The sequence below is a fragment of the Eubalaena glacialis genome, chromosome 19, assembly GCF_028564815.1.
Source record: "Eubalaena glacialis isolate mEubGla1 chromosome 19, mEubGla1.1.hap2.+ XY, whole genome shotgun sequence".
Lineage (NCBI taxonomy): Eukaryota > Metazoa > Chordata > Mammalia > Artiodactyla > Balaenidae > Eubalaena > Eubalaena glacialis.
In genome coordinates, this window is record NC_083734.1 from 18,359,741 (window position 1) to 18,382,229 (window position 22,489).

The 22,489-nt window shown below is 36.3% G+C and overlaps 1 protein-coding gene across 4 annotated transcripts in view; it reads left to right on the forward strand.

Annotated features, from left to right (window-relative positions):
• NF1 (neurofibromin 1) overlaps window positions 1-22,489 on the forward strand; it is a 250,231-nt gene that overhangs the window by 214,069 nt on the left and 13,673 nt on the right. For 3 of the 4 annotated variants that reach the window (XM_061176469.1, XM_061176470.1, XM_061176471.1), the window contains 18 exons: window positions 442-635; window positions 2,072-2,212; window positions 2,368-2,647; window positions 3,135-3,349; window positions 3,588-3,649; window positions 3,789-3,903; window positions 4,437-4,538; window positions 5,904-6,044; window positions 9,041-9,167; window positions 10,717-10,848; window positions 11,852-11,987; window positions 13,148-13,305; window positions 16,859-16,981; window positions 17,391-17,521; window positions 17,680-17,780; window positions 19,088-19,230; window positions 19,586-19,632; window positions 20,877-21,093. In XM_061176469.1, the coding sequence (XP_061032452.1) occupies window positions 442-635; window positions 2,072-2,212; window positions 2,368-2,647; window positions 3,135-3,349; window positions 3,588-3,649; window positions 3,789-3,903; window positions 4,437-4,538; window positions 5,904-6,044; window positions 9,041-9,167; window positions 10,717-10,848; window positions 11,852-11,987; window positions 13,148-13,305; window positions 16,859-16,981; window positions 17,391-17,521; window positions 17,680-17,780; window positions 19,088-19,230; window positions 19,586-19,632; window positions 20,877-21,093 (2,565 nt within the window). The remainder of the gene's footprint in view (window positions 1-441; window positions 636-2,071; window positions 2,213-2,367; window positions 2,648-3,134; window positions 3,350-3,587; window positions 3,650-3,788; window positions 3,904-4,436; window positions 4,539-5,903; window positions 6,045-9,040; window positions 9,168-10,716; window positions 10,849-11,851; window positions 11,988-13,147; window positions 13,306-16,858; window positions 16,982-17,390; window positions 17,522-17,679; window positions 17,781-19,087; window positions 19,231-19,585; window positions 19,633-20,876; window positions 21,094-22,489) is intronic. The other variant, XM_061176468.1, reaches the window with a different exon arrangement.

Consider the following 22,489-nt stretch of genomic DNA (forward strand, 5'->3'; position numbering starts at 1 on the left):
GCCCACGTGCCGCAACTACTGAAGCCCGTGCGCCTAGAGCCCGTGCTCCGCAACAAGAGAAGCCACCACGATGAGAAGCCCACGCACCGCAACGAAGAGTAGCCCCCGCTCGCCACAACCAGGGAAAAGCCCGTGCACAGCAACGAAGACCCAACGCAGCCCAAAAAAATTAAATAAATAAATTTATTTTTTTTTTAATGGGAGAAAAATAAAACTTTTCAAAAATTGGCTTAATGACTTTGAAGATTACTTTCTTTAAGGGTTGTTCTCTTTCTTCATCTCTATCTTCAGTCATATATTTGCCAAGTCTCTTTTCTCCAGGTCTGATTCTAGGTAGTGGTCTTTATCTTTTACCGTTTTTCCCCCAATCTTTTATTTTAAAATAATTGTTGATGTAATTTTCATGGACCATCTGTGCTAATAGTGTATTTTTTTCCCCAGGTATTGAATTGAAACACCTTTGTTTGGAATACATGACTCCATGGCTATCAAATCTAGTACGTTTTTGTAAGCACAATGATGATGCCAAAAGACAAAGAGTTACTGCGATTCTTGATAAGCTGATAACAATGACTATAAACGAGAAACAGATGTATCCATCTATTCAAGCAAAAATATGGGGGAGCCTTGGGCAGGTATTGAGTTTGCTCAAATATTTATGTAGTACCTCCTTGGTGCAGATATTTATCTGATACCCACGTTGTACAAAGCACTAAGCTAGGGATGTAGCTGTAGAAAAGACAGTCCCCTCTTTCAAAAAGCATGCAGACACCCACCTAATTCTTGATCTGCTTCAGAATTGTAGAAGTCTAATGCATGTCTCAGAGCCAGAGAAACACTAATTATTTTAGCACTCTTCTCCATGGCATAATTACAGTCATCCCACGGAATTCTCAGTGTGTAGAACCCACAGGTGCTGAGGGCCAACTGTACTATGCCATTTTTTATGTAAGGGACTTGAGCATCCCGGGAATTTGGTATCTGCAGGGAGTCCTGGAACTTATCTCCAAGGATACCAAGGGATGGCTGCATGTAGAATTTAAGTATAAAAATCTGATGTTGTTTCTAATAAATAGTGCATTAGAGTGTATTCTAGTGCCCTGTATACCATAGGTGTCAGTAAATGTTTGCTAATGATGTTATTTGGGCCACCTGCTCTCACTTATAGTTCCAGCATAAGAATGCCAATATTAAAATAGTATAATGTAACTATTTTTTATCTGACAAGAATTATGCTACCATTTCTTCAAGATAATCATTGAAGGAGGCGATACCCTTACTCAATGCTGTGAATCCTCCAAATAATTTTAAATGACCTTGGAGCCATTTTTGTAGCTCTACAAAACATCTCAGTACTTGATGTCATTCCTGTATTTTAAAATAATTGTACTTTATACTGCTCATACATTACTGTCTTAGAAGAGAACAGAGGTGCTTTAAGAGTGAGTGAAAATAGGACTTCCCTGGTGGCGCAGTGGTTAAGAATCCGCCTGCCAAATGCAGGGGACATGGGTTCGATCCCTGGTCTGGGAAGATCCCACATGCCGCGGAGCAGCTAAGCCCGTGCGCCACAACTACTGAGCCTGCGCTCTAGAGCCCACCAGCCGCAACTACTGAAGCCTGCGCACCTAGGTGCCGTGCTCCACAACAAGAGAAGCCACCGCAATGAGAAGCCCGCACACTGCAACGAAGAGTGGCCCCTGCTCACTGCAACTAGAGAAAGCCTGCCCGTGCGCAGCAACGAAGACCCGACGCAGCCAAATAAATAAATAAATAAAATAAAATAGTAAAAAAAAAAAAAAAAAAGAGTGAGTGAAAATAATATATGTAGAGATTTAAAATTTTTGAATGCCGGTCTCTGAAGGAATTGAGGGAATATTCTCATCCTTTCCTGGATATTTTATGATAAATTATATTTATTGACAGGTCTGTAAATAAAACCTAGTATTTTGGAGGCATCAGGTAAAATAGAATTTTCATGTTGACTGGGCTACTCCTTGAACTATTTTTAAGTTAAAAATTAAGTTGGCAGAATGGCTAAAACATAAGTTATCTTTCCCTCTTCCACTAGATTACAGACCTCCTTGATGTTGTACTAGACAGTTTCATCAAAACCAGTGCAACGGGTGGCTTGGGATCAATAAAAGCTGAGGTGATGGCAGATACTGCTGTAGCTTTGGCTTCTGGAAATGTGAAATTGGTTTCAAGCAAGGTAATCCCTTTTCCTTTGCCTTCTGGGCTATGGCTTGATGTATCTGTTTTTATTATCAGGAGGTTTTTTGTTTTATAACGAGTCATTTTAAACTGAAATTTTTTGTGATAAAACTTTTTAACTCCCGTGTTTTTTAAAATTCTGCTTCTTTACAGGTTATTGGAAGGATGTGCAAAATAATTGACAAGACATGCTTATCTCCAACTCCTACTTTAGAGCAACATCTTATGTGGGACGATATTGCTATTCTAGCGCGCTACATGCTGATGCTGTCCTTCAACAATTCCCTTGATGTGGCAGCTCATCTCCCCTACCTCTTCCACGTCGTTACTTTCTTAGTAGCCACAGGGCCACTCTCCCTTAGAGCTTCCACACATGGATTGGTCATTAATATCATTCACTCTCTGTGTACTTGTTCTCAGCTTCATTTTAGTGGTAAGTTCCAGGAAAGCAATTTGTGTTTCACCAGTTCCTTTCTCCATTTTACACATTTTACACTTGACTGGCATAGATTACCTCATTATTTATTACGGTACCTTAATACCAAGCTGCTTAATCAAGCCTATGTTAATGACATGAAATATAATCAAATCAAAAAGAAAAAGAATGAATTACTTCCATTCCATCTCAAGCCATGGCAAAGATGTTCTGTGCATGTTTGTCATGTAGACTCTAGTAGTTATCACATAAGCTGAAGGCTCAGCACCGGTTGACAGTGTTGCTTTACTAGCACGAATTTGTACGTAAAGGGAGTTAAGTAATGAGCATTAAGCTCATGTATCCAGAGGGTTGGTTTAGGGAGCATTGTTATGTAATTTTGATATGATATTCAAATTATCTAAATTCAAAATGAAATATGGCACTTTAGAATTAAAAAAATAGTATCTTTAAAGTCTTTACTTGTTCCTTTTTTCTTTTACAGAAGAGACCAAGCAAGTTTTGAGACTCAGTTTGACAGAGTTCTCATTACCCAAATTTTACCTGCTGTTTGGCATTAGCAAAGTCAAGTCAGCTGCTGTCATTGCCTTCCGCTCCAGCTACCGGGACAGGTCATTCTCTCCTGGCTCCTATGAGAGGGAGACTTTTGCTTTGACATCCTTGGAAACAGTCACAGAAGCTTTGTTGGAGATCATGGAGGTATAGAAGGCAAAATGATAAGAAACTAAGCTCATTTTTAAAAATCCACTGGTACTGTATAGAAGAAATACTGGTTTATTCTGCTGTTTTGCACTTAATGCTTAAATAAAAACACTCCCATGGAATGTGTTTATTGGTAATATATGTGTCACTTATTTAGTGCCATTATAATAAACATTTTTTAATGTTTCTATAAATGTTTATATACATAAATATATTCAGAGTATCTTTTTTTTAGGCATGTATGAGAGATATTCCAACATGCAAGTGGCTGGACCAGTGGACAGAACTAGCTCAAAGGTATGTCCCAAATAAATTTAAGTTGCAAAAGTACATGTACTGTTGAAAAGATAGATACTATTGCATAATCAATATTTTAATTATTTAATATATATAAACACAAAGGTTTTCATAAGCTCTTTGGATCTTTAAATTGCAGATTTGCATTCCAATATAATCCATCCCTGCAACCAAGAGCTCTTGTTGTCTTTGGCTGTATTAGCAAACGAGTGTCTCATGGGCAGATAAAGCAGATTATCCGTATTCTCAGCAAGGTACCTCCTCCTCTCCTCCCAACTATTTGTTGCTCCCAAGTTGTAAATTATATCTTGAATTTTTCTAAGGGACATTTAAATTTGAATTTAATAAAATATCTTGTATGTTGCTTATTGAATCTTTAAAAAATGGGTTTTGATTATTTTTTTATTGTAATTCTTTGAAGTGAAAAAACCTCTCTCTAGAGAACATATCTTAAAAAGAAAATTAAGTATTTCTTTTGGTAGAAGGTACTCTTAATATTTTGTTATAAGCATTTAACTAGATGGTAAGACTAGCCTTATATAAAATTATATAATTTGTAATTACCTATAATAATGCCTGACTTCTTATATTAGAATATAATATAGAGATATTTTAAAATAAGAACCCAAATGTGCTTTGAGCTAGCTACCAAAATCACCACAGCACTGGAAATAATTCTCACACTTATTAAATAAGAAATTGTTCCTGAAATAATTCTGAGATTCAGTTTAGGAGTTAATGTTTTATTTCAATGAAAGTAAAATAAAGAATTCTGTTTCCCTAAAAGGCGCTTGAGAGTTGCTTAAAAGGACCTGATACTTACAACAGTCAAGTTCTGATAGAAGCTACAGTAATAGCACTAACCAAATTACAACCACTTCTTAATAAGGTAATTACTGTGTAGAAAATGAGTGCATTCATTTTGGGTATCAGTGTTAAATGTTATTTTCTTTCAGAATTCAGAAAATAAGATGGATTGAGAAGTTATAAAGAAAGAGCTATAGTTAAAGTAGAACTTCCTGCCTTAAAATTTAGTTGTTTGAAGTATTTACATTAGAGGAAGAATAAGTATGGGCAGTATGTTCTCAAATGCTTGTGTGTTGTCTCATCAGTGCTAAAGGACAGATGGGTATATACTCTTAATTCTTTTATCCAGTAAGTAATAATTGAGCATCTGCTATGTGCCAAGTACTGTTTTAGGTGCTAGAGATATGTAACTGAACAAAGCCAATAAAATTATCTGCCTTCGTGGAACTTTCATTCTAGGGTGAATGTAGACGTTGAGGAGTGGCTAGATAATAAACAAAGTAATTAATTAAAATTAATTAATATAAAATGATATATTAATTGGTGACCATTATTGTGAAGAAATGTAAAGCTGGGTAAAGTATACCTGATAATCAAAAGTTTGGGTGCTAAGTGAAGGTAATGTTTAAAAGGAATAAGATGATAATAGCCACTGTTTTAGGGTGGTCTGAGATCATCTCAGCTTTGTGACCTCAAGCAGGTCATTTAACATCTGGACATCATGTTTCCACATTGATAAAATGAGTAAAATGGACTAGATGATGGCATAGTATTATCTTCCAACTCTAAAGTTGTATTCTGTGAATTGAGTACAAAGATATGCCAGATTTCAGAGAGATTACTGAGAAATAAATACTTGTATATTCCTGGTATTGAGTTATATGTTCTACAAACATTCTAATCCTAAATTATACAAAATGGTTCTCTCGTCTTCACTGTGAGGGTGAAGGTCATTCTGGCGGTCGTGTGCACAGCGGATTGGAGCAGGGAGAAACTGGAGGCAGAAAGAATCTGCATTTAGAATAAAGAAGGTTGGCATGGCACAGTGTTACTAGCAATAAGCAGACGCAAAAGGGACTACTTTGGAAGCATCAACAAAACTTGGTGACCAGGTTTTAGAATAAAGAAGGTTGGCACGGCACAGTGTCATTAGCAATAAGCAGATGCAAAAGGGACTACTTTGGAAGCATCAACAAAACTTGGTGACCGGGTTTTAGAGTCCAAGAATAGGGAGCAATCACAGGAAATGCCAAGGTTCTCAGCCTGGTAACAGTGTCTTTAGTTACACACGTGGAATAGAGGAAGAGCTTACTGATATATTTACCTTCTCCAGAAGAGAAAACATGCATAATTTGCGGGATCACATGATCTGTTTTATACTGCAGTGCGTTTTGATGAGGCTGTTTGTGGTTCATCTTGCTAACCTGTAGTGCGTCTCCCTTGCCAGGACTCCCCTCTGCATAAAGCCCTCTTTTGGGTAGCTGTGGCCGTGCTGCAGCTCGATGAGGTCAACTTGTATTCAGCGGGCACCGCACTTCTGGAACAAAACCTGCACACCTTAGACAGTCTCCGGATATTCAATGACAAGGTGAACAAGCTTCCACTTGGTATTCCTAAATACCAAGCACATTAGAGCTCCTCCCTCTTTTCTTGTTGTTATCTTTTAAAATCAGAAGAGGTCCATAACTTAAATATGAATTTCTGTAATGCAACTTATTATGAGTATAGTTCCTTACCAGCTCATAAAAACTGTTTAAACTTTGCATATTTTTTATATAAAAATAGCAGAAAACAGTATTTGCCCAATATTAGTAAACAGAATAGGGATAAAAATAGTAATAATAATAGCTACCATGCTAGGCCCTATGCTGTCCAATGCACTGTACACTCAGTTGTAATTTCATAACCCAAAGGTAAAAGTTAGCATTCCCCACCCCCATTTCACTTCACGAAGAAATAATCTAAAAATGAGCTTACTTTTATTGAATTATGGTACTTAATGAAAAATAGGTATAATTAGAAGCAGATAAGGAGTTTGGAGAGTCTAAAGGAAACTTTTGGATACTTAATTGTGCTAGTTTTTTGTTTGCTTAATCCCACTTTAAAACATACCATCACCACCCCTCTTAACATTTATCAGCCTTGACTGAGGTTGAATTTTGGTTCACAGAGGATAGTGGAAGGAATATAACAGTAAGAAATTGTATTCCTTTTGTCTTTGGAGAAAAAAAATGGGACGAGTCTAGGAGAAAAGAGAGGAATTTTAAGATAGATGTGTGCATATAACAAGAGATTTGCTTGAAGTGAAATTAACAGAGCTTGTGGGTAGAAAGAAACAGAACCAGAGCATGGTTTTAAGTGTGAAGATACCTCATCTAAAAATTATTCGTTCAGTCTTATGTAGACCCAGAACAGCTGGGGCTCTGGGAAGTATGGAAACAAAATTATAGAGGTAGAAGCTACCTTGAAGTTTATCAGTCAGACCTCAATTTTACAAGATAGAAAAGAACAAAGAAGTCAAGTAACTTGTTCATGTTTGTACATCTGATGTGGGACTAGAACCTCTCTTTCCTAATCCCCATTGCCCTTTTCTGGGGTGGTCTTCGGACAGTGGTGGTCAGAGAGATAGCTACCTATTGGCCATTTCTGTGAATATAAGAATAGTTGTAAGTGAAGTGTTTGTCTAGGAGTATCTGCCTTGGCATTTTCATTGCCAGAATAGTCCATTAGCAGAAGCTAATATTGCCTCCAGTGCCCCAGGATACGAGGAATCAGTGATAATAAAGCCTGTTAAAAGTCACCAGAATGAACGATGAATAAGGTCTGAGAATCTGTTGTATAACCTGGTGACTATAGTTGATAACACTGTAGTGTATAATTGAAATTTGCTAGGAGAATAGAACTTAAATGTTCTCACCAAAAAGGGGGATGGGATATAAATATGTGAGGTGATGGATGTGTTTATTAACTTAATGCAGGGAATCCTTTCACAACGTGTATGTGAGAGGATATACATTCATCGTTCAAATCATCACATTGCACACTTTAAATATCTTACAATTTTATTTGTCAATTATACCTCAATAAAGCTGAAAATATATATATATAAATTGAACATATAGTAGGTTAATACTTTATATAATATTTATATGATATTCTGCAACTTGCTTTTTTATTTAACAATATAAAGTGAACATCTTTCTAAGCATGTATATATATACACACACACATAAATGTGTGTGTGTATATATATCCATTTGTATGTGTGTGTGTATAATTCTTTCTCACGGCTGCAGAGTATTTTACAGTATGCATGAACCACAATTTATTCAACCATTTGCCCATTAATGAATATTTGATTTGTTTGTCATCTTTTCTATTATAAAAAATGCTCGAAACATCTCTCTACATTTATTTTATAGACTTATGCTTTTCTTTCTTTGAGATAGAAATCTAGACAGACCTGAACATGACCCTAAATACCTTCAGTTTTTGCTTTAAAAAAATCTCTGTGCATAAGGAAATCACAGGGCTTCTTTTTTTAAAAATGCAAATTCCCGGTCCTTATCACCTCTCATGATTCTGAGATGGAACCCAGTACTTTCCACCTTTAAACAAGCATCATCAGTGACTTTAAAGCAGGTATTCCTGGTACCACACTTTAGGAAACATTGACGTATGTGCACTGCCATGTGTAAAACAGATAGCTGGTGGGAACCTGCTGTATAGTGCAGGGACCTCAGCTCCGTGCTCTGTTTTGACGTAGATGGGTGGGATGGGGGTGGGGGTGGGGAGGTCCAAGAGGGAGGGGATATATGTATACATATAGCTGATTCACTTCCTTGTACAGCAGAAACTAACACACTGTAAAGCAACTATACCCCAATCTAAAAAAAATCTTAATTTAGAGGTCAAGTTACACCGCATTTTTGAGTTTCAATTTCCTTGTTTTCCCACACTAGAATGTCACATCCACCCGGGCGAGTAGTTTTTGTCTGTTTAGTTCACTGACGTACTTGCAGAGCCTAGAACCATGCCTGGCACATCAAAAACATGTGATGAGTATTTGATAAGTAAAAGAATGAATGAATGAATCTGTCAATCCGTAAAGTGGAGCTAATACCTATTACATAGAATTGCTTTAAGGTTTCAATACAATAATGTAGCTAACACTTGTATATGGCAGGCACTCAGTAAATATGAACTCTCTTCATTCTCTTGAATTTCCAGTCATCATAGTACACAAAGTGCCAGCTACAGTTCAGTGCATGGTCTTATTTAAAATAACAATAATTTTAGTTTTTAAAAAGTCACCAGGATATAAATTGACAGTCACTTACTTTGCATTGTAAATCAAAGCTGTTTTATCTTCCATCACCTTATTATTTATATGCTTAACTATCTTGCACTAATTTATTTGCAGTACCTTAAATGTTCTGTGGTTTTCTGTAGTCACCTGAAAATAATTTCTCTCAACCTGAAAGGAGTATTTACCTTGTCATAGCTGTTGAACACAAACAAAAACCAATAAGTGATCCTTCCTTTGTGAACCCCATCAGCCATCTCATGATTATTTTTTAATAGAGTCCAGAGGAAGTATTCATGGCGATCCGGAATCCTCTGGAATGGCACTGCAAACAAATGGATCATTTTGTTGGACTCAATTTCAACTCTAACTTTAACTTCGCACTGGTTGGACACCTCTTAAAAGGTAGAGGCCTTATGTCAGAATATTTTTATGAAATGGTGTCGAGAAGCCAGAAGTAACTGAAATGATTGAGTGCTTGAAATAATTTGGCTCATGTGTCTCACTTTAAACGCAACTGTATGTCTTATTGAGTTATGTTTTGTTCAGTATATATTTTAATAGAACCTAATTTCCACATCAAATATCAAATTTCCTTTAAAAAGCAAAGGAGTTGATTCTTATAAAATTTCTAAGTACTGAACTTTCTAATAGCTGTTTTATTAATTAATGCTACTTATTGATAAGTATCTTTTTGATTATCAAAATAAGATAGACTGCAAATCAATAAATGTTATTTGAGTAACTAATGTTAGAAAATGTTATGTTAGAGATTTGACCACAGATTTTCTTAACTTGTTACTAATTTACTGTTGATCAATCCTGTTGTCACATACCATAGACCCTCACCCTTCTGGTGCCCCATCCTCCCACCTCCGCATTTCTGCATTGCTTATAGCAGTGATCTCCAGCTCTTCCTCAGAGCCAGCTTGTTCACCCCCTCACCTGACTTTACTCCCTACTGGTGACTTCGCTGAGTATTAGTTTTGGTTTATTAATGTGGGGCAGTCATGGCCCAAGACTGCAGTTAACAGGAACGGCAAATGGGGTGAGTCAGAAGCAAAAACTGTGTAAAGTATGGCCTGGGATAAGGAGCTGGCGTGAATTGCTGGCTTTAGATTTGGCCAAAATTAGAGACTCAAACTAGAGCTTGAATCTGCAGTTTTGTATCAATTTAAATGATTGTTAAGCTTGAGGGATCATAGAGGTTCCCCCAGTTTTTAACCAAATATATATATACACCTACCATTGTGAATGTATACATTTGATTTCACCACCTTATGAAATTTCTGCAAAAAATATTGACAGTTTTAATCTCTAAAGTGAATAGGCATTGCTCAAAAGATATTACATTTACTACAGGATACCAAGAAGATGGATTGCAACTAGGCTGATAAAATGCTTGTTTATGCTATATTTCTAGAAGAATACCAAATATTTTCAATGTACAAATCCCCTATTTTAAATGGAGTAGCATTAGTGATTAAAAGTTGTCCAGAGATCAAACTTACCCTCTAATCAACCGGATTCTTTGGGCTCTGAGAGCTTATACTCCCTATATCATAAGACTTTTTTCTTTAATTAAAAAAAAAATTTAAGTGATAGAACTCTATTTTCAAAGCATATCTTAAGGCAAACAACACTAAATAGGTTTTTAAAAATTCCTTGTGCTGCTTTAGGGAATAGAAGATCTGAAACACCATCATCTTCTAATTTTCCTCTCCCTGAGGTACCTTCGAGTTCCAGGGAACATTATTCTATTCTATACATTTTTGGTGCTTAATCCTATATGTAATTAATTAACTATTCACATATGTATATATTTTACCTTCCCAAATGGCTATTCCCCTTACATACTTCCTTTCCTTGCAAAGTTGCTAGTCACAGAATAAGAATTCAACAGATACTTGATGAAAGAATGAATTAACTTCTTGTTTGTTTTTATTTTTTGTAGGATACAGGCATCCTTCACCTTCCATTGTTGCAAGAACAGTCAGAATTTTGCATACACTACTAACTCTGGTTAATAAACATAGAAATTGTGACAAATTTGAGGTGAATACACAGAGCGTGGCTTACTTGGCAGGTAAAAACACAAAATAGACAAAATTAATCTTACCACAGCTATATCTAAGGACTATGAAAAAGGTACAGACACCTCTGGGTCCTTCCGCTGGTTGCTTGGCAGGGTAAAGAGTTCACAGTTCAGTCCTGTGGCATTGGTTAAAATTTGGAAAGTTTTGCCAAAACATTTTTCCTTATAAAAGAATTTGCATTAATATGTGAAATGTGTTCCCTTAGTCATCTTTGGTTCAAGACACCACGTGGCTCCCTGTTGTCTGTCATAAAATCTAAAAGCCTCAGCCTAGCATCCTGGGCCCTTAAGCAGCCCTCCTGATTCTGTCCTCTTTCTCTAATTTCATAGGCCTCATTTTTTATTACCTCTCCAAATGGATGGGCTATTTTAAGCTAATCTACTTGCCATCTCCTAGAAGTGCCTTTATGCTTCTTTAATATTCATTCCTGATGCCCTTTGTTTTACCTAGACTGTCTGCCCATCCCCACCATTCCATTTATACCGTCCCTATCTGCTCTTATCTGATTTGTGTTTCTCCTCTCAACAACACGTAGCACTTATGTATAACACAGTTTTTGAACATCGTTGTTTGTTGGAAAGTGCTGATTCCCAGTTTAGCAGACTTTAGTTTGTGGCAACTTTTTTGTTTGAATTATTTGACCTTGGGCAAATCATTTAACGTTTCAGAGTATTTTTCTAAGAAATGGACCTTATAGTCCTGCCCTGCCTACCTTTTGTGTTTGTTGAGGTCCAGTGTTTATTAAAGCACTTGACTAATATAAGGTGCTATTTAAATCTCTTTGTAAGTTTCATGTTTACATGCAGTCTTCCAAAACAGACTGTAAACGCTTTAACATAAACAAGTCTGTCCTAAGTGTTTTATATCCTTAAACTTCATACTCTCATGTTTAACAGCTATTATTCTCTTCAGGAGGTTGTAAGAAGTATATCCTAATTTAAGTCACACTTGTGATTTATTAAATTTTTAAATCTTCCTTCTTTTTCCTTTTAGCTTTACTTACAGTGTCTGAGGAGGTTCGAAGTCGCTGTAGCCTAAAACATAGAAAGTCTCTTCTTCTTACTGATATTTCAATGGAAAATATTCCTATGGATACATATCCCATTCATCATGGTGACCCTAGCTATAGGTAAGTGGACTTCTTCTCCCACAATTACATAATTACAATCAGGTTTCAATATTCCATGCCAATGGAGGCAAGCAGCAGAGTAATCCAGAAGGTAATATAGAAGGGACTCTAAAGATAACCTAGGAAGAGTGTGTAAATCAAAACTCATTTTATAAATGTACAGTATTTTATGTGTGTTAGTTGAAGGAAAGTTCTTCTAATCTAATTGTGCTAATTAGTTAACATTAGTTTGCCTCTTTTTTAAGCACAAATCAGTTGAATAATGAAAAGAGATGATCTTGAAAGTATCGGATTGCAGGAAAAGGCCTAGGAAAACCTAATGTGAAATATAAGCAACATTACATGCTTAATGATAGAAAACTAAGCTATACAGATTTGTAAAAAGATACACATGCCAACATATTTATTGTATTTACTCATATCACACTAAAGTTACTAAAAAGTTTTCTATAGTACAGATTTAGATGTTAAGATAATCAAATTATATCCTGTTGTATGTTGCTTTGAGTGGTATATTTTTCACTAAAACATAGAGAAATTACATGAAAATAGCATCATTTGGAGTTATTTTATATTTTCAATTAAACAAAGATACCTTTAAGTTTTAGGTACAGTGTTGAACATGGGAAGATAATCTTGTGTTTGTAGTGCTTATATCATTAAATTTATCAACATCCCACTTTTTGATAAAAAGCCCTCAGCAATTTCCAGCTGAGATGTTAACAATGTATGCAAAAGCTTTCCAGGCATACTTGGCTTTCAGTAGTCTTACTCTTCAGTCATTCCTATGATTATATTTCTTTGAGCTATGCCCTTTTTGTTATGAAAAGGAGAAAGTGAGTTTGACTGTGTTCCCCCTTGGTTTTTAAACCAGGGATACAATTGCTTATTGAGACTTGATTCTCCCTGATTAAAAAATCAATGCAGTACAGTTCAGTCGAGCATTTGCTGAGTACCTACCGTGTATAAGATGTCATGGCAAGAAAGTGGATACTTCCTGGGGATAGATTAAGAGTTTGTACCCTAAAGAGCTTTAAAGTACAGTTTTAAAATTACTTGATCTCTGCCATTGGGAAATGCAATAGTCAATTAGAAGGGCCAGCAGTGGTTGTATTTGTCATCATGTTTATTGATTCTTCTCAATTGTTTTAATCTCTCAGGACACTAAAGGAGAATCAGCCATGGTCCTCTCCCAAAGGTTCTGAAGGGTACCTTGCAGCCAGCTATCCACCTGCGGGCCAGACCAGTCCCCGAGCCAGGAAATCCATGAGCTTGGACATGGGGCAGCCTTCTCAGGCCAACACGAAGAAGTTGCTTGGTTAGTTTATCTAAATTATGTAGAAAGTTTTAGAATTCTTTTCAAAAATGGTCAGATGCTTTCACTCCTGGAAAATTATTTGAAGCTGTTCAAGATTATCAAAATTTCCTGTTTTTGATGTAGCAAAGTCTTTGATGCCAATTATGAGAGAGTTTGATAGATCAGTTAAGCCATATCAGTTAAGATAGAGGAATGAGAATGAGATCTTGAAACAGTTTTGGGGGAATTCTTAGACTAAATATTGTGGCTCTACTTGTTTTATTCTGCCTTGGCCAGGCAGAAGGGAAATGGGAGTAGGAGAGACATTAGATACTCACAGAAAAGGAAGAGTCTTGCAGCATTCAGATGCAGGGCCTTTAACAATATATTTCCCAAAATTACCCTCTGAGGGCAGAATACATCAATATGCTATGAAGCTATAATAATACTATTTGCCATCTTTTCTTTAAAAAGACGAAAAGGTAAGAGTTTTTGATTACTGTAAGAAGATAGGGTTCTTGGAAGTTAAAATTGCTCGGTTATATCAACATTTGACCATGAGAAATATACCTGAAATGCTGTGAGACCCTTTTTCCCTTTTCAAAAACTGAAGTAAATAACGAGAGAGCCCACTAATCCCACCTCACCACAGATTGAATGCAAAGGTGCTCTTACACAACTTTGGCTAAAGAAGTATAAAATAAATAACCTGCCAATAAACCATGAGAGAAATTGAAACCATGAATGCTAATCACTATTACTAGTCACATAGGACTGTTATCTTTTGTTTATTTATTTTATTTATTTATTTTTGGCTGCATTGGGTCTTTGTTGCTGTGCGCAGGCTTTCTCTAGTTGTGGTGAGCGGGGGCTACTCCTCGTTGCGGTGCACAGGCTTCTCATTGCGGTGGCTTCTCTTGTTGCGGAGCACGGGCTCTAGGCGTGCGGGCTTCAGTAATTGCAGCACATGGGCTCAGTAGTTGTGGCACACGGGCTTGGTTGCTCCGCAGCATGTGGGATCTTCCTGGACCAGGGCTCGAACCCGTGTCCCCTGCATTGGCAGGCGGATTCTTAACCACTGCGCCACCAGGGAAGTCCCAAGGACTGTTATCTTTTGTTTGAGTTCCTTTCTCTTTATACTTTTCCATAAATAATGTTCTAGGAGTTTCCTGGTTACTTTGTGTTTTGTGATTCTGAGTTTTCATGCCAAGGAAGTTGTAAATGAAAAACTAACTTCAGAGAAAATGCAGTATTGAATTCATTCAACCCATGTGATAGACGAAAAAGTTACAGTCGTTGCCCTGGAGGAGCTCATAGTTTGGTGGCTAAGACTTATAATCAGACAATTGCAACAGCATCCCCAGGTGCCATTAAAGTAAGGAAATTAGGAAAAGCTACAGAGAGGAGGTAACATTTGAACCGGATCTTGAAAATTTAGTACATGCCTGCCCGGTAGGCACAGGATAAGGAAGGCATATATTCAAGAGAGGGGGGAAATAGCATAAATAAAACAAAGTCAGGAAAAGCACTTGGGTAGGAAATGAGGCTAGAGAAGAATTGCAACTAGTTTGTGGGAGACTTTGTGCCATGTTAAGAGATTTAGCCTTATCATGTATCCAGCAGGGATCTTTAAGTAGGGGAGAGACGTTACAAAATTTTATTCTTAGGAAAGGTTTTTGGCTACAATATGGAGAAATAGGAAGAGTTTTTTCGCAAGGGAATCATTTAAGAGATCGTTACAGCGGTCCAAGTAAAAAATGGTGTAGGCCTACGCTAAGGCAGGAGCAGTGGGACGATGGAGAAAAGGAATCAGGTGTGGGACTTAGTGCCTGACTGTTTGGGCCAGGTGGGGAGGGAGAAGGCAGTGAAGGATGTCAGAAATTTCTGGCTTCAAAAACTGGCTGGATAGTGATTCCATTCACAGAGATCAAGACTAATATATTTATAGTACAAGATAAATTTAGGTTGGTTGGTATTACATTTGAGATCCCTTCAGGATTCTTGGCGTGTATATGTAAGAGATAAATGAGAACATACATCTGGAGTTCAGGAAGAGAGAAGTGGACAAGTGGCACATTTAGAACTGATTAGTTCATTAGACAGCTGAAGCTATGGCAGTGGAAGGAGATCTCCCAGGAAGAATGCAGAGTGTAAAGTAAAAAAGGAAGAATGAGAAAAGTAAGAAAACTAAACAGAGAGAGTGGTGTCCTGATCTCATGCAGTATGAAAGCACGAATTGGTTTGTTTGTTTTTTTTTTTAATTTTATTTATTTATTTTTGGCTGTGTTGGGTCTTCGTTTCTGTGCGAGGGCTTTCTCTAGTTGCAACAAGCGGGGGCCACTCTTCATCACGGTGCGCGGGCCTCTCACTGTCGCGGCCTCTCTTGTTGCGGAGCACAGGCTCCAGACGCGCAGGCTCAGCAATTGTGGCTCACGGGCCTAGTTGCTCCGCGGCATGTGGGATCTTCCCAGACCAGGGCTCGAACCCGTGTCCCCTGCATTGGCAGGCAGACTCCCAACCACTGCGCCACCAGGGAAGCCCGCACGAATTGGTTTTTAGGAAATTTGATATTTTAAGTCTGGTCACTAACTGGATGCCTAGCCTTGCGACTTCAGGCTAATCTCTTAACTGCTCATGGTTTCCTCAGTTTACAGGTACAGGAAATGAAGAGGTTGGACTAGATTCTTTTGGGCTGTTAAATTATTTGACCTTGATTTTTATGACTATTGTGAATAATTATTAGTATTAAAACTTGAGGTTAATAGAACATTAAATTTCTCAAGTGTTCAATTGTCATATGTAATTATAGTGGCTTCAGTTCTGGCTCTTAAAAAATAATACTGTCAGAAGTATTCCAGATTTGCTGTTAGAGCTGTACCAAGAAGAATAAGAGAAGTTCTTAGAATATAAAGAACAGAAATATATAAGTTCCAAATAATCCAGTTTCAATACTTTTACTTTAAGAGAAAGGTATTTAACATTGGTATAATACATGATTAGAGAAACTCAAAGCCAAGTGGGAAACGGTACTGCTTGCTATTTTTGAAGCATCTCCCAGTGTATCTATTATTTAGTACTTTTAGGCATGCACATCCTTTTATCTAAGCCTGAAGAACTAAAATCAAACCTTGATTTTGTCTACTTTTAGAAATTCTTCATAGGTTAATGACTCATTCTTGGCACCAGCAGAATGCCTTAAATTGAAAAAAGGCTGTTCAGACATAGTTGATCTTTGCTACTAAACAGCACATATCTCTGTATTTATTATCAAATATTGTACTTGTTGGTGGAGTTTGGTTTACCTCCAGTGTAGTGCATGTAATCTCAATTTAATTTGGACCAATAAGGCACATCCTGTCCTGAAACAGAACAGCTGTGTGGCCAAAATTCCTTGAGAAGATGGAAAAAAAACAGGAGAGGAGAGGAACTCTGCCCCAGGGATATGTTTGAGCTTTCTTTGGGTCCTTAAGTGAAAACTTAAACACTTTATGCCCAAACATTTTCTTTTTAGTATATTCCTATTCACAGACACTGTGGTTAATGAACTTCCATATTCTGTAACTTTTGTTTATAGGAACAAGGAAAAGTTTTGATCACTTGATATCAGACACAAAGGCTCCTAAAAGGCAAGAAATGGAATCAGGGATCACAACACCCCCCAAAATGAGGAGAGTAGCAGAAACTGATTATGAAATGGGTGAGAAACAAAGTTAATAATTAATCTAGATCATTGAAAGTAAGGAGGGAGAGTACATTAAAGCCATATTTGCTTTCCAGCCATTTCTTAGTATCATTAGGATAAAATATAGAAACATTTGCTCTTTTTCAAAAGACAAAGACAAGCTATACAGTCCTTAAAATGACAGATATCCTGAAACCTGTGTAGAAAGTAATCATACATATGATATACAACATTGTATACAGCTAGCCAGAGCTTTTGTATAGGTGAATAGTAATTTTGTATGATATTTATGTTGATATTTTAAGTGTCTGTTAAAAAGCTATCGAATTTTAGAAGTGACATTAAAATATGTTAGGTGAAGTAGTATCTAGTGTGTTATATTTGATTAATATAGCTGATTGTGTTAATCCATATCTTACCACAGAAACTCAAAGGATTTCCTCATCACAACAGCACCCACATTTACGTAAAGTTTCAGTGTCTGAATCAAATGTTCTCTTAGATGAAGAAGTACTTACTGATCCGAAGATCCAAGCACTTCTTCTTACTGTTCTGGTAATATTTTTTGCTTTTTGTGGGGGGTTTTTTCCAGTCTACTCTTAGAAGGCCCTTAAATATTAAAAACATGAAAGGAAGGCCAAATTCTGCTTTTCACCGAAACAGGTAACAATTCAGCCACAAAATAAAATGTTTTTTGTTTACTTTTTTTTTAGGCTACGCTGGTGAAATACACCACGGATGAGTTTGATCAACGAATTCTTTATGAATACTTAGCAGAAGCTAGTGTTGTTTTCCCCAAAGTTTTTCCTGTTGTGTAAGTATCTCCACTTGTGTTTAACTTTTGTATCTGTCTTGAAGTCAAATGTTTTATAAAAGCTTAGGAAAAGTATCACCCAGTAGTGTTCACTGGTTGTGGAGAGGGGAACGTGAAGTAGTGTGATAGTAAAAAAAAAAAGTAGTGTGGTAGTGATTTTTAGCTTAGAGACAGTGGGTTTAATGGGACCTAGGGCTAGTTTTGGCCTGTCGATCGGGAGAAACATTTTTTTTTTTTTTATTCAAACAGAAAGTCACAAAAATTATAATCATCCTCATCAGTTCACTCAGTCCCATGTAATTAATTTTTTTTTCATCTTGATCTTTTGTTAGCACTTTTATGAATTCATCAGTTTTCCATTAGAGTTCTGAAAATGCTTATTCATTCAGTTCAGCAGTATAGTCAGTTACCAGAAACCTGTACTTGTCAGAGTGGGAAAAACATTTTTTTATCTTGTGATTTTCTTAACATTGTTCATTGTGATGAGCATTGTTTATTTCCTCACTTAGGAGAAAGCTGTTAGATTGCTATATTTAAATCAGCATACCTGTTCTGTCTTCTTTTTCAGTAGAGCTTTTGTTTTTAATCCACAGCTGCGTGAAAACAAAATTGACTTCTTATTTGGGAGATGAATTTTATTCTCTCTTAAGGGCTAAAATCATATTAGCCTCAAAGTGTTCAAATCTAGATAACCCAAAGAAACTTGGGAAACTCTATTCCTAATCTAGGCCTTCTATGTAGTATCATTATTTCTTTGTTTTTGTTTAATCTTATTTATAAATTTCAGAATTTTATATACTTGGCTCTTGGTTATTTTTATTAATGGGGTATAGCTGGGTTAGAAATAGTTAATTTCCTCAGAAGTTTGAATTTGATCATATATTCCACCCCCTCCAAGCTAATTTTGCTTTCCTCATTCGATCTGATTCAGCATTTATTAAACACTGATTAATATTAAATTTAGTTTTAACTCCTGGGTACATACCAATAATCAGCAGAAAGAGATGGTCCTAAAGCATGCTGAGTGGCAGACAGAAGCCAACCTTGTCTTGAGCAAATAGTCACCACATACAGTTAAGCATGGTTATATGACAGTGCTAGTTAGATGCTTTTACCATAGTTTCCTAATGACTTCAACACAAAAGACAAAACAAAAAAGCAAGTACACACGTTCATTAGAGAAAAATTGGAAAAGCACTCATCACCCTTCATTTTTATCATACTGTTCTAGGGAAAAATATTTTCCAGTATATATTTTCATTTAATTTTCCTTTAAAATGTTCCTCTGTTGACTTTTATTTTTTTAGGCACAATTTGTTGGACTCTAAGATCAACACCCTGTTGTCATTGTGCCAAGATCCAAATTTGTTAAATCCAATCCATGGGATTGTGCAAAGTGTGGTGTACCATGAAGAATCCCCACCACAGTACCAAACATCTTACCTGCAAAGTAAATAAACGTATCGGGAGGAGGATGGTTGATGAACTTGAAACATGTGTGCTGTTAAAGAATGCACTGGCTGAAGAATCCCTTATGAGGAATAGGCTTGTTCACACCTCTCTAATACGCCATTTTCTGACTTTTAATTATGTGTTCAGTACAATAAGTGGTTGACAACTTTTTAACTAAAATATGGTTTTATACTGGGTATATTTTCAGTGAGTTTTAGTCTACTTTGACACTCATTCTAAAAAAAAAAGTTTTCACTGTGTGTGGGGGTTTTATATATCATCAACTATATAATTTCTGTTAAGACTGAAAGAGTGTCATGCTTGCTATAAGAGTAACATTTGATTTGTTGCAGGTTTTGGTTTTAATGGCCTATGGCGGTTTGCAGGACCCTTTTCAAAGGTAAGAAAACATCTTTTTCTCTATTGACAAAATGAAAGTTTTGTTTATATTACTGTTCCTGCTTTAAGACAATATGTTGAAAACCAGAATGATTCACAAAAAACACATATATTATTTTTATTAAAAGTTTTCTACCACAAGATTCTTTCCAAGAGGCAGCACCTTTAATATGTTTATATACTAGCTTTTACAAAAAAAAAAAAATTCAACTAAATTTATGCTTGACTTTTCAGAAACGTATGATAAACCTCTGTAAACTTTCTGCCCTCAGTCCCTCATGTAATTGATGATCTTAATGCACACATTTAGGTATCTTGTCATTAGGAAGGAGCATTACATATGTTTAAAATCTACCTCATGACCTGAAATTAATATAATGTTATATGTCAATTAAACCTCAATTTTAAAAATTACATAATGAAAAAGAAATTTACCTCAAGAAAACATTTTTCCTTCCAACCTGTTGCATTAGATTCACTCTTCCCTGAATATATCCTCATTTGCTCCATTCAGTTTGTTCTTTGATTGGCGTTAGTTGATATAGTGCTACATAAATGTGTATTTAATTATTCTCTCTGTATATGGTCTCTCTCCAAATTGATTGAGGTTCCTTGAAGGCAGGACTTCTTTTTCTTCCCCTAGTGCAGTGTTCTAGAGATAGGGGTGCTAAATCAATATGAATTGCATAAATCTTGTTCTAATTTTAACAATTGAGTACTTAGTTTTGTTTTGTTTAGTTATTACTGCATATCTCTTGATATGCAAAGGCTGTCATTTAAAAAATGGGCCTGAAGTCACAGAAATAAGTATATCATGCGGGAACTTTTGTAGTTTGATTGCCAGTAACCCTCCGAGCCCTTCACAGTATTTAGTTAGTTGAATCTCTACATGGCAGCTGGAATGATGCTCTGCTCATTTTCTCAGTTTTGGAAAATAGACTAGACATCATTCCTGATGATTGGATTGTCTCAGAATTAATTCAGTCTTTGTGCATGGCCTTCAGTAACCACAGGTTCATCTGGAAGCTGTAAGTGTTAGCTGAATAAAATTCCCAGTTGTAAGTCCCATGGTAGTCTACAAATATTATTCCACCCCCTTTTTTTTAATGATCTGTAGTACAAAGGAAGAAAAATAGTAAATTAAGCCCAAAACAAAAATTGAATTTATCTTTTTTGGCTTCAAGGGGGATTTACAAAAGAAGAAAAAAGAACAGAGCTAAAATAATGTCCTATTTTCCATTACAGCAAACACAAATCCCAGACTATGCTGAGCTTATTGTTAAGTTTCTTGATGCCTTGATTGACACGTATTTGCCTGGAATTGATGAAGAAACCAGTGAGGAGTCCCTCCTGACACCCACATCTCCTTATCCTCCTGCAGTGCAGAGCCAGCTTAGTATTACTGCTAACCTTAACCTTTCTAATTCCATGACCTCACTTGCAACTTCCCAGCATTCCCCAGGTCAGTAAATGTAATCTTTATATAAATTTGAGCAATAATATTACTATACCAACATTAGGAATTCCCTTGTTATCAGTTTATAGCAGATTTTGCTCCTTTTTATCATGAAATTCATCTTACATTTCTTCTTTACCTTGTAGCTGATTTGAATTTTGGTTTCTGTAAAGCTGTCTACTTTCAAACAGTTATACAAAGATAGTGAAATGTTTAGAGTGTTCACATAGTGTTCCAAGGTTGATAAGTTTTTAGAGTTTAGGCAGGAAGAGTAACCTAAGGTATATAACCCTATAAGTGAACAGAATTATAATTCCCTTACTAATTATAATTCACAGTGTTTCTGTGTCTCTGATACAGCATACTGTATCCCCAAAATAAACAAAATATAGTAGTGCCCCTTTTCCCTGCTGCCAGCAACAACCTGAAAATCTAGGAGTAAATAAACAACCAGACAAAAATGCCACCTCAAAAAAATAACATCTTAAAGCCCATAAGCATATTCCTGACTCTGGAGTCACTCTTAGGTCCAAGTGGGGAAAGTATGCCCATTCAACATGCAACTAAGAGGCAGATAAACTGAGGAATAACAGCTAATAGCTCAGGTGGGGCTGAGATAAACAAGATGGCAGAAATGGCAAACGTACAGAACTCTGAGCTTTTTCAGTGACAAAGCGGATGATTTCTTATGACTCTGTTCAAACCCTGGAGGTGTTATTCAGTTCATTACAGAACTGACGCCATTGTGTATTTATGATAACAGTGGGTAATGAAGGAAAGCTTCCGTTGTGGTCATGTATTCTATTCAGAAAGATATCTTTCTAAAATGGTTAAAATTAAAAAGGTTTTGTGTTTAAAGTTCATCATCTGAAAAGTTTACTTATGAAACACCTCATGCTGTAAGGAAAAGTTATCAATATTAGATGTAGTTAAGTGTTAGCATGGATTTTCTTTTAAAAAGCCAAATGATGTATTATAACTATTTTGTGATGTTTAAGATCCATAAATAGAATTCCCAGTTTATAGTCTCAGTTTTGCATGAATGTTTAAACATATATAGTTTTGAAGGTTCTGAAGAACTTGGCAAATCTAATACCCAATTCATATTCTAAACCATTATATTAAATAACTATATTCATCTATTAAGCTTTGGTCAACAACAAAGCCTTGGTCAGCAGAGGAAACAAATTGTTTAATCCAGCATTTATTTATCAATCACCTTACTGCACCTAGTCAGGTTTTCTCCCCCACAAGAAATAAGAGAAATCTGGCCAACTTTTTTTCCCCATATAACTGTGTTTATTTGGCCTCTGTCACCTATTCCCTAGAACAGTGTTTCTCCAAGTGTGGTCCCAGACCAGCAGCCTCAGCGTCATTTAGGAGCTTATTAGAAATGCAAACG